Consider the following 12,225-nt stretch of genomic DNA (forward strand, 5'->3'; position numbering starts at 1 on the left):
TCTAAATTTTATGTTCTTTCACTTTCTGTGAAGTGGGAAATCCAGCTGCCTTGGACATGGTAGAAATTTCCCCTCGTTCTGAAATTAATGTCGGCAGCCATGACTTTGCTCCGTCCTGAAGGTAACTGTTTATTACAGTCGGCATTTAAATCCCCCGATTAATAGGAGCAATTAAACAATAGCTTCATTTCCAGCAAATTAACAACCCTAATAGGTAATTGCGACATAAATGAAGATAAATTTGTTTTAATACAATGAGATAAAAAGAATACAGACAAGCACTGAATCTCAAATTAAGAATTCAGACTTCATTAGTTTATGGAAAACTTGAGAGCATCCCCAGAAGAGACGAAAGCTAGCTTGGCTTTTCAACCAGGGCCTGTTTTGGATTTGAGGTGGTTTTGTTGTTGTTGTTGTTGTTGTTTTGTTGTTGTTGTTGTTTTAATATAATAGAAATATTATGGTTTGTGCTTAGGTACACATAAGGTAAGTCATCAAAGGATCTCCCTGCGCCCCCCAACCCTCTCTTTGGAGGACTCCCTCGATTTTTATCCAAAGTTCGTCCGGTTTTCTGCAGAAAGCAGATGTATAGAAGAACATTGCCTTTGTACTCACCCCTAAGTTATCTTTGTTATCTTTATGATCTTTTAAGTTACAGGGTACCTTTCCTTTTTTATTAATATTTGTCATAATTAAGAAACTGTACTGGTGTTTTTTGGTTTGTTTTGTAGAGATGTGAAAACGAGCCAGGCCTGTTTATAGAACAATAAACATAGCATTGGTGGCAACGGTGGGGCTGGGATGTCCGCTTTGGACAGCAGCGGGGTGAGGTCACAGGTTGTGGCAGAGAGGGCAAGAACCTCACTAGATCCAGGATAAGGAGCTTCCCCTTGTGAGTCACTGTGCTCCTGGGAAGATCTAATGTACTTCAGAGAACAGGAACTGGGTCCAGACTGTCTCTCTCAAGAGGATCAACATACTCAGGTTTGGGGAACTGTAGCTTAGCCTGGTTCAAGTGTCCAAATCTGCTTGGAACATTTTTTAAACTGTGGAAGTTTACCTGAATCCCATCACTGAGGGTCAATCACTTCAGAAGAACGCCTTCTGGTAGCTTTGAACTGTAAAATGATGCATGGTCAGCCCAGAATTCTATCCCCTGTGGGAGTATTCATCAAGCACAAAGGAAGAGCAACAGTTCTAGAGACGAGTCTCAAAAGAGAAGGTCCAGGTGCTTCTCCGAGCCATAAGAGCCTGGCTCCAGCATCAAGGCCACAGCAGCTCCAGTACAGCCCCTCACCGCCTGCACCCCTGCCCCACACTCTCTCCCCCATCCAGATGGAGAGGACCTGCAGCTCCCATTCCACACCAGGTGTCCTTCCAAAGCCGAGGTCCTGTCACACCAGTCTGTGAGTGGTTTTGTCGGCCCCCATTGCCTCAAGGATCAAGCCCACACTGGCCGCCCTTCTTTGCATATGAGAGCCTTAAAAATGTGTTTCCAGGGCGCCTGGGTGGTTCAGTGGGTTAAAGCCTCTGCCTTCGGCTCAGGTCATGGTCCCAGGGTCCTGGGATCGAGCCCTGCATCGGGCTCTCTGCTCAGCAGGGAGCCTGCTTCCTCCTCTCTCTCTCTGCCTGCCTCTCTGCCTACTTGTGATCTCTATCTGTCAAATAAATAAATAAAAATCTTAAAAAAAAAATGTGTTTCCAGTTGCCATTTTAAGCTGCCTCTCCCACTTCCTCCTCTCCTAACCTTCCTATCTGCTCTGTGGCTTCATCTGTTCACTATGTGCCCACCTGCCCAGGACTCGCTGCGTGTCAGGCACACAGCAGTTCTAGGAAGGTAAATGAAGCTTGGCATCCAGCACTTCCAGAATGGCTTAGAGCTCCGCGGAGTTGACCCATTGTCCCAGAAGGTGAGCAAACCATACTTTCCAGTTGGCGGGATCTCCACAGTTGTGTAGGTCCCAGGCCAGGCCATGGATCCCTCTGGTTCACTAATGTCATCAAGCATCAGACAACCTGAGAGACCTTTATGAACACATCTCTCCTCACTGACTCTCTCTCTTTACCTGTTTTTTTCTGGCATTGTTCCCTCTATACCCAAAACTGATAATATAAAAATAAATCTAATAGATGGGGCTTGGGGTTCCAGCAGTGCCGAACATGCCTCCTTTCACATTGGCTCACTGAGATACTTGCGGTGAGGAAAATCCCACCTCAGATTGCTTGTCATTCCTAACGAAGTCACAAATTCAGAACTACATAGATAATTTGGTAATTAATTTCTTCTTAATTAATAAGATAGTTTAATGATCACTGAACTATAATTTAAAACTGAGTTGAGACATTAGAAGATCTTTTATTTGTTACTGGAAGATTTACAACCCCTGGTGGCTTCCGTTATTTATGGGAGTTCTCCCCATGGTTCCAGTGGAGGAGCCGTTGGATGAGAGGCGCCCCAAACGGCACCTTTGGGGGCAGCACCAAAGACAGGTGATGCATGCATGGCCTCGTCCTCTTTTGGTGCTTTGAAGATACTTCTGTGGAGTAAAATTAGAGTCTCAGTGCTAGTTGATTTTTACAAGCATGTCTGTTATAAACATTTTAAATACTCTTTTATTAGATTTATTCATACTTAAATTCCTGTCTCACATTACTTACGGTCTAGGCTTTCCATCCTTTCATTCCTCCCCTACCCCACATTCTTGGCCTCCACGTGCTGCATACAGTTTTCTGCAGTAGCTAAAAAATCATCTTCCTCAGATTTGGCTCAGTTCACACTAAACGTTCACTTGGCATCTAATTGTGGCTCTTCAGTGTCAGATCGATGTGCTCTCGGAGTGCTGTCCTTGGTTTCTCCCCGCTCCCTGCCAGTCCTCTGCTCCCCAGCACAGCCTGAGTGTGCGGGACACACCCCAGAGCCCCACTTACCCTGGAAGAGGCTGTCTGTGTACACAGTTGTGCTAAGGTAGAAGTTGACATTGTAAAGGATGTAATAATGTGGAAATCTGAATAGCAAGACATTGCACAATCTGTCCGTTAGTTACCTCTCTTGCACTGTGCAGGAGGTGGGAGTGAGGGGAGGTGAAGGGACCGGCCACCTTGGAGCCTGGTCACCTAGGACCCGTGTGGGGCGTCTGAGCAAATCACGAGGGGGAGGAGGGCTGCCCAGGGAGCCTTTCAGCAGTTCCAGCAGTTCCAGCAGCGGCCCCTTGGTCTCTGGTGGACAAGCTGGCGCTCTTGGGGTGCGAGCTTGTTGACCAGGTCATCCTTCTCTCCTCTCCTGCTTCTGGCCCTGCCTCTGCTGCCTCACAGAAGCCACGCCAAAAGTTCTCGCTAACTGATTAATTCAAGCAAATCATTTAAACCAGAGAAGATACTTCGCTGATTAAATTTACTAACGTTTATTGTACTATGCCAAAAATGTCATAATCCTTAATGAAACCAAAAAGCTTAATTTCAGATGTTGCGGAAGCCAGGCAGTGCCTTGCAAACAGCCGCTCAGAGGCAGCCCCCTGCCCCTGGCAGGAGGCCGGGCCCCCATGAAGCGTCATACGTCGGGCTTCGGGGTGTTGAGTACGTCGTCGTCTCTTGAGTGACTGCACGCCGGGCGCTATAGGAACCCAGAATCGCAGCCTTTCCACAGGGCCCCGAGCGCGTGCGTGCACGAGCGTGTGCGTGCGGCGTGCGCGTGCGTGCACGTTGCCCCCTGCGCGCGCCGCGGCGTGCCAGTGCGGCGTGAGGAGGCTCCGCGGTAGTCACCCTGGCAGCTGAGGGAACCAGGGTGCGGGGCCTCCCCTGAGGCTCCGGGCGGTGAGCGGAGGTGGGGCTCCGGGCGTGGCTTCCGGGACAGGGTGGGAGGGCGGCAGGGCTGTGCTCTGGGCCTCGGTGACCCCGCGCTCCGGGCTTCAGAACGACCACGCCACGTGACCTGTACGGCAGGCTGGCTGTGGCCGGGCCGCGAGGCTGGGGGGCTGCAGCGTGTGGTTCGGAAGGGATCCCTGCCCTCTCCGGGGTTCTGAACCGATTCAAAAATAAGACGTGGGGCTCGGGCCCCTGGAAGACCAAATTCCTGCTTTCTGTCGGTAAAGCTGTGCTACGAACTGAAGCTTGTCTGGGCTTCCCCCTTGGAAACCAGAGTCAGACAGCCTCGCCCCCCGCCCCGGCCCCCGAGCTCCAAGCATGCCGGCTCCCACTGCAGGGTTGAGAAGGGATAGCCTGTTGCGGGACAGGCCTCCCCGTGTGGTCCGGCGCCTTTATGGGGACGTTGGTAAAGAGGCCACGAGTGCTCGGGCGGTGGGAGTCTCTTTGTGGAAGGAGATTGCAGGAGTGGACGGTCTGTTTCGCTGCGGAGCTTCAGGTGTGATGTGTGTCTGCTGGGCGCCGCGAAAGAACTGTGAGCAGAACGGCGCTGTGGGGGGACTGGCCTGCAGCGGAATGGGCTTTGGGGGCTGCGGTGGACAGGACTGCTTTGGAAGCCAGTTCAGGAACCAGTCACGGAGGGCGAGGTCTTGGACCAAGGCAGTGGCCATGAAGATAAATTTGAGATTCTGGTAATAGGATCAGTCACCTATGTCCCCTGTGTCCGTCCCTGTTGGGGGTGGGTGGTGTCCCGTCATGGAGTTAGGTGGCAGGAGGGTGAGGCTCACTTGGGCCACATAGACTCTGAAGTACATCCCAGGGGAGATATGTGGTTCTGGAATGCAGAAGGGTTCAGAGCAAGGCTGTTCTATAGATCTGGGAGCCATTGGCATCGGGTGGATGAGACTGCCCAGGTGGGGGGCACGGAGGTAAAGGGAAGCTGAGGAGGGCTGTTTGGAAGCACCCAGACATAAAGAGCCAGAGCAGGGGGCTGAGCACCAGACGTTCTGGCTCGAGGAGGCAACTGGAAGTCAGTGTCAGGGAAGCACAAATGAATCAGGAAAGGAGGGAACCATCAGCCATGCCAAATGCTGCCCAGAGGTCAAGTGAGATGGTGGCCTCTAGTCAGTCACCAGTGGCCTTGGCAGTGGCAGGCTCCACCCTGGGGGTGGCAATGGTCAGGAGTGCAGTGGTCAGGAGAACAGAGGAATAGTCCAGAGAGTCCCCTGCTGGTAGAGGGCTGACTGGAAACGGAGGTTGGCCAACAGATGGACGGTACCAGTGTCGGCTGAGCATCTCCTGGGTGCCAGTCACCAAGCTGCCTCTCTTACCCGTTACCCAGATAGAATGTGAAGATCATGGAGAAAGTGAAGGTACAAAGCAAAAGGATACATAGTCCCTGTTCTGGAAGAGGTAGAATCTTACGGGGAGGCTGGTGGGGAAATGTCTTCTGTTGCCATGTGGCATTGTTGCCCCCGTAGCAGAGCCACACTGATGGCACCTGAATCCTGCTTCTGCCCCCAGTGCCCTATCTGCTCTGTCGACCTCGTCTGTGGCACCGGGAGCTGTGCGGGTGAAGTGAGTTGCTAGATGGGACTGTGTGGCCCAGATGTAAGCCACAACAACAAGGAGGGTACAGACTCGGGGGAGGCAGGAGAGGCAGGCCTGACTCCCACTGTCACCAGACATGTTCTTTCCCTTGTTCAGTGCAAATGATTTAAAAAATAAGGTCAGAGCAGAAATTGGGCATCACGCCAGGGTTTAATGAAGTCTTATTTGGGAATGATCAGAGAATCTTATTTTTATCACTAATTAAAGGGGGCTGTTTACAATAGAAAATCTTGTTTGTGGAGTAAGGAAATGTACAGCTCACTTTCCTTGTTGCTGAAGTTTTTGAATAAACTTCACCTTTTTTTTTTTTTTTTTTTTTTTTTTAGGGACACCTGGGGGGCTCAGATTTTAAGCATCTGCCTTTGGCTTAGGTCATTATCCCAGGGTCCTAGGATTGAGCCCTTGCGTCAGGCTTCCTGCTCAGCAGGAAGCCTGCTTCTCCCTCTCCCATTCCCATTTGTGTTCCCTCTCTCACTGTCTCTTTTCTCTCTGTCAAATAAATAAATAAGACCTTTAAAAATAAATAAGTAAATAATAAACTTCTTTTTACTGAAAGGATGGAAATAAGTATATGAAAGTATAATTGAGTGTGGTTTAAAAAATCATCTCAAAGTCATCACTTACATCAAGTAGGGGCCACCACCAGCCCCCTAGAAGTCCCTTAAGCCCTGATTATAGATAGATCTTTTATCTGTTATCCAAATAAAATTTCCCAATTATGGAGGAAGTGCCTTTTAAAACAGCATGGAGCATTAGTACAAAATATATGGACGCTAATGAAATTGGTTAGCAGTGTTGGGTAAAAGAGCAGACATTTCCGCATATGGTGATGACAGCATTTAGGACTTAGGTATAGTTCATGTCACCAAAACTGAGAAAACAGCACCTCCCGATGATAACGATTCCAGATTCTTAGCTCAAGTGATTGTGTTTGTGTTATTCATTTATTCACATCCATGTATTTATTTAAGACATGTAAGAGGGGCACGTGGGTGGCTCAGTGGGTTAAAGCCTCTGCCTTCGGCTCAGGTCATGATCCCAGGGTCCTGGGATCGAGCCCCAAATCAGGCTCTCTGCTCCGCAGGGAGTCTGCTTCCCCCCCTCTCTCTGCCTGCCGCTCTGCGTACTTGTGATCTCTGTCAAATAAGTAAATAAAATCTTAAAAAAAAAAAGACATGTAAGATACTTCACTTGTTGAATGAGCAAATGTAGACAAAAACTTGATAGTTAAAAACTGCCCAGCCCCTATAATCTGGGGTAATACTATGTTTTAAGTCTGTTAACATTCCAGTGTTATAAACATCATGAGTAGTTAATGATTGTAGCTCAGGAGAACAGTTCCTCTCTCTGGCATCCCACTGCCTGTGAGTTGTTGGGGAGGGAGACTCATCCATCTGTCCCACCATCTGTCCATCCATCCCTTCTTCCCTCCCTACCTACCTACCTCCATCCATCCATCCTTCCTCCCTTCCTCTGTCTCTTTCTCCTTTCCTTCCCTCCCTCCCTCCATCCTAGCTACCCTGGGGCTGGCTCCTATAAGTTCATTTGCTTTAGCCAAGTCATCCAAGGGATGGACCATGGCAGTATCTCAGCAGGCAGTGGTCACGCTAGCCTTTGCACACCTGAACGATTCACCTTGGAAGGTGTTGAAGTGAGGTACACAGAGACTCCACCTCTCAGGTCACATTGTTGGGGCATTCAGCAAGTAACAATAGCAGCACTTAACCAGAGGGGAGACACTGGTTTTCACTCTGGTGGGGAGGATGGCCACACCTTACTAGATAGTCAATTTGCCTTCTCTTTCCTGTCTTTCTATTCTTACTCTTGAGTCACATGCTTTCATTGCTCATCATTAAGTTTTCCCCAACTTTTATGGGTTATCCTACGGCTCTAAAGCAGTCTAATTTTTTTGTTCATTTGTTTTGAAGATTATTTATATCTTTTATTTGAGAGAGGGAACATGACCAGGGTGAGTGGCAGAGGGAGAGGGAGAACATCTTAAGCAGACCCCATGCCCAGCACGGAGCCTCGCAGTCTATATATTTTAGAACACAATATCTGTAAATCATTTCCTTTTGCCAATTGTTTATCGATGCAGGAAGACAAAAGTTATGGGGGAGATGGGAAAATGAGATGAATATGAGTAAAATTTCTAGTAAAGTAAAAACAAGATGCAACAGAAGTTGTCACTTTGGTTTATGTAAATAATGTGGTAGAACAATTAGAAGAATTTTAGTACTTAACAGGCACCACATGCTTCGTATAGCTGTCACTTGGGGAGAAGCCTCAGTGTAAAAACGTTCTTTTTGGCCATGAGTTCACTCCCTCCAGCCTCCAACCAGAAGAGGTGGAATGGAATGCTCATTTGCACTTGGAGTTTTGTAAAATGAGGATTTTATTTTATTTTATTAAAAGATTTTATTTAGGGGGCGCCTGGGTGGCTCAGTGGGTTAAGCCGCTGCCTTCGGCTCAGGTCATGATCCCAGGTCCTGGGATCGAGTCCCACATCGGGCTTTCTGCTCAGCAGGGAGCCTGCTTCCTCCTCTCTCTCTGCCTGCCTCTCTGCCTACTTGTGATTTCTCTCTGTCAAATAAATAAATAAAATCTTTAAAAAAAAAAAAAAAGATTTTATTTAGGGGCGCCTGGGTGGCTCAGTGGTTAAAGCCTCTGTCTTCGGCTCAGGTCATGATCTCAGGGTCCTGGGATCGAGTCCCACATCAGGCTCTCTGCTCAGCAGGGAGCCTGCCTCCTCCTCCTGTCTCTCTCTGCCTGCCTCTCTGCCTACTTGTGATCTGTCTGTCAAATAAATTTAAAAAAAAATCTTTAAAAAAAAAGATTTTATTTATTTGACACAGAGAGATCTCAAGTAGGCAGAGAGGCAGGCAGAGAGAGAGGGGGAAGCAGGCTCCCCGCTGAGCAAAGAGCCTGATGCAGGGCTTGATCCCAGGACCCTGAGATCATGACCTTAGTCAAAGGCAGACACTTAACCGACTGAGCCATCCAGGCACCCCAAAATGAGGAATTTATAACACATTTGGCTTGTCTTGGAAAGTTTCTCAGATCTTCCCTTCATGTAGAAAACTATAGAAAACACTTACAGAGCTCTCTGGACAGCCTAGCTGCATTCTGTTTGGGCTCTGCGTGCTTGCTCTCTGCAAGCTTGAAGATTCTAGCCTGCGTGGTCATCCTGTGGTATAGTGGCTCTGAGGCTGGGAGTAAAACAAAAGTGCCTCTGCACTGCTCGTCAAAACCCCCTTTCGCTACCTCCTCAGAAAAAAAAAAAAAGTACATTGGCAGTCACCCTGACAGTCGTGACTTTTGGTCTTTGGATTTCACTTTACCTGCATGACCTATGTTTTGCACCTTTGGAAGCTGAGCTTAGATTTTATTTCTGAGTTCACGTAATGATTTTTAAAATGTTCTGATATACGTCTTCAAAGACCCCAGATCGATACGCCAATGGTTTTGAAATGACAGAATGCTGCGATATTCCTCTGTAATTTAAACATGATTAGCTGATGAAGCTTGTGATCAATACACTGCGGGAAGATAAATTAATTGATATCATCCTTTCGGGATAAGAGGCCCATTGGAGGCGGGATGTAACTAATGAAGCTGCTGCTTCATCTCTGAGAGCCATTTTTTACACCCTCCATTTTCGCTTCATCATATTTACACGATCATTCATTTATAGGAAAGCCATAAGCTGTGGACAAAGCAGTTCCCTATTAAAATTTTGTTCATTTGGAAAAGAAACCATGGACACTGTGTGTGCTCCTTTAGTGTTAACAGCCTATCGCTGGGGATGATGGTGTGTTCCTTGGCACAGGCATCTTTAAAAATAGTAGCTCTCGGGACTGAGACAAGGATTGAACACCATTGAACTTCATTACAGCTTGTCCCCAAAGACACACATCTATTCAAACAAAAGCTGCAGTTCTTCTGCAGTGACACCTATTGGTGTGGGAAGAGTTTTCTTATTGTGGACTTCCTTTCCAATTAAAGGCAGCACGCTTTATCAGTGAGCCCATTTGCCAAGAGAAGTTATGGCTGGTTGAATTTAGATTTGTATTGATTAAGATAAACTTCCAATGTGTGTAGTAATGTATTTAAATAAAGTCTTTGATATAATTACATGTCCTTGGCTATAATTCTATGCAGTAGCTTATAAAGTTAAGAGTGATTCTTTAGGCTATGCAAAAAATAGATTTTTGATTTTCAAGGGGGAGAGGTTAGTTAAATTACCTTGTCTCATTTAGGATTATTTTTGCTGCAAGTAACAGGAAAAAAATCATAACATTAGAATAATTTGAACAGGACAGGTGTGTATTTTTTATTGTTTTGTTTGATGGTCAAGGCTGCTGAGGTGGTCTGGGCAGGGCTACCGAGGCTGGAGCCGGAGGGCCAGCTCCTTCTGTCTTGTGCCCCACTACGTGTGCCTCTCTCCCTAATATGGCTGCAGAGGCTACAGCTTATATCTGTACATTTTCAGCAGCAAGAAAGGAAAAGGTGGAAGGAAGAAATGGGCCAAGGGCAGCCCTCTCAAGGAAAATTCCTGGAAGCTGCTGCATGAGCCCTCTCGACAGTCATCCCCCCGGCCAGCGCTTGCCTATGTGGCTGCACTTAGCCAGGTTGCAGGAGAACAAGGAGGAGGAGGCTCTGGGAAATGCTATCTTTATTCTAGTGGTCCTGTGCCCAGCCCAGAGGTGGGAGCTCTTTTACTGCAGAGGAAGGAAGTAGTGGATCGTGGGGACAGCTGGTGGTCTCTGCCACATTCCCTGTATTTGGAAACCAGCCTCACCTGAATTCCTCTTGTCTCCCATCCACTAGTTGCCCAGAAGATTGTGGCCACAAGGAAGAAGCAGCAGCTGTCCATCGGGCCCTGCAAGTCGCTGCCCAACTCCCCCAGCCACTCGTCCGTCTGTTCGGCACAGGTGTCCGCTGTGCACATAAGCCAGGTATGTGGGGTGGAAAGGCACAGCAGAACCCGGGGAGCGGGCCAGTCCCAAGGGTACTCTTAGCCAGTTCTGAGCTGGATGTCTTTTATTTTTCCTTTTCCACTTTATAAATAACAGCATGTTGGTAATTGACTGTACATTTCCTTGAGAAACTGCTGTGGCCAAGTGGATTTTATGGGAATCATTCTTCAGTGTTTCCATCTTCGTGCTGCCTATGTTGTGAGGCATGCTGGTATGGGCAGAGGCTCCAGGTGTGCATTGCGCTCTTTGTTTTTTATTTAAATTACCCTGCGTTGGTCCTGGTTCTGGTCTGCTCGTGGGTTGAACAATTGCGGGTAAACCTCAGTGGCTAATCCCACCATATGCTTAAATTTGGTAGCACACCTCAACTATAATTACCATCTCCCTTGGTTACATCATTCCAGAGTAACATTCTGGCAGATTAATTACTTGGAAGCAAACAAAGTAATTTTCACTTTGAAGAACCAAATCCATAGTCTGCTAAGGAAACCATTGACTTGGTTTGCCTGTGTGTGTTTTTAACTAATATTTCTTGGGCATGTGTTATATTTGGACTTTTTTAAAAGGCTACAGCGAGAGGGTTTGGTATGCCACTTCCATTTTCCTTGGGGAAGTCAGTAAGTGATGGATTTACGGTAGGGGCCTATGAAGGTAGACTCAAGGATGTGGATGTCTCCACTGTAGGCATCTCATTTTCTGTGAATCTTTAAATGTCTTTGAAAGTATTTGGATTTTCAGAGTGTGCATTGGGTTCTGTCAAGACAAACCGCATTTTTTCTGCATCTGGTCTAGAGCCATGGAGTCTTAGGGTCCATTTAGTTCAGCCAACCCCTGCATCTTTCAAAGGAAATAGAACATAATTACATTTTAATCCCCCTTCCCATTTTCGAATCAAATAACAGAGACCTCTCTTTCTAAAGTCACTCTTCTTAGGAAAAAGTACTTTATGAGATGATTGGTATAGTCTACAACGAGGCCATGTTCTACTCGATGCTAATCAACTAGCTGAGTCAGAGCAGCTACCCCACCCGTCATGCAGGCTTCTCTTCAGTGTAACTTACTAACTTGTGGCTTACGACCCTGCAAAGGTGGTGACATTAGGTTCCTGGAGCGTGTCATTAGTAAAACCTTCGTTTTCCATTGTTTCAGACAAGTAATGGAGGCGGGAGCTTAAGCGACTACTCCTCCTCCGTCCCGTCAACGCCAAGCACCAGCCAGAAGGAACTGCGAATCGACGTCCCTCCCACTGCCAATACACCAACACCTGTCCGGAAGCAGTCCAAGCGCCGCTCCAATCTCTTCACCGTAAGTGTCTGCCCCAGAAGCTTGAGTGAAGAACTTCAATCACTATGCATTGATTAGTTGCTGGATGGTTTAGTGTTACTTGTAGAATCCAGACTCAGTTAACGAGACTAGCACTGATTTTTTTGGAGGTCTAACAAAATTACAAGAAGCAAGGGTTTGGGCACTGTGGAAAATGTGAATTTCTCTGTGTGCAAGGAGTTCAGATACATGTGTCAAAATGAAGAGTGAGGGGCTGTACGAAGGTATTTATTATCTCGTGGTTGTCCCGGTCTCTAGCGACAGACTTGTCACTCTGGGTATGAGATGACAAAACTGTGCCAGAATCCCCAGACGTGGGCCTCTAACCTTCCCTGTGGGATGCATCAGCGACTTCGGTGTATGGAACCCTCCCTTCTCGGGCTGGGGCTTCTGAGGATTTATCATGGGGATGAGGGGGTGGGGGTGGCTTCATCACCAGGAGGCTTCAGTGTTT

At 47.5% G+C, this 12,225-nt stretch overlaps 1 protein-coding gene across 11 annotated transcripts in view; it reads left to right on the forward strand.

Annotated features, from left to right (window-relative positions):
* Positions 1–12,225, forward strand: part of AGAP1 (ArfGAP with GTPase domain, ankyrin repeat and PH domain 1) — a 520,173-nt gene that overhangs the window by 240,670 nt on the left and 267,278 nt on the right. For all 11 annotated transcript variants that reach the window (XM_047721458.1, XM_047721459.1, XM_047721460.1 and 8 more), the window contains 2 exons: positions 10,300–10,427; positions 11,598–11,753. In XM_047721458.1, the coding sequence (XP_047577414.1) occupies positions 10,300–10,427; positions 11,598–11,753 (284 nt within the window). The remainder of the gene's footprint in view (positions 1–10,299; positions 10,428–11,597; positions 11,754–12,225) is intronic.

Source organism: Lutra lutra, chromosome 3 (genome assembly GCF_902655055.1).
Source record: "Lutra lutra chromosome 3, mLutLut1.2, whole genome shotgun sequence".
In the NCBI taxonomy this organism is placed as follows: Eukaryota; Metazoa; Chordata; class Mammalia; order Carnivora; family Mustelidae; genus Lutra; species Lutra lutra.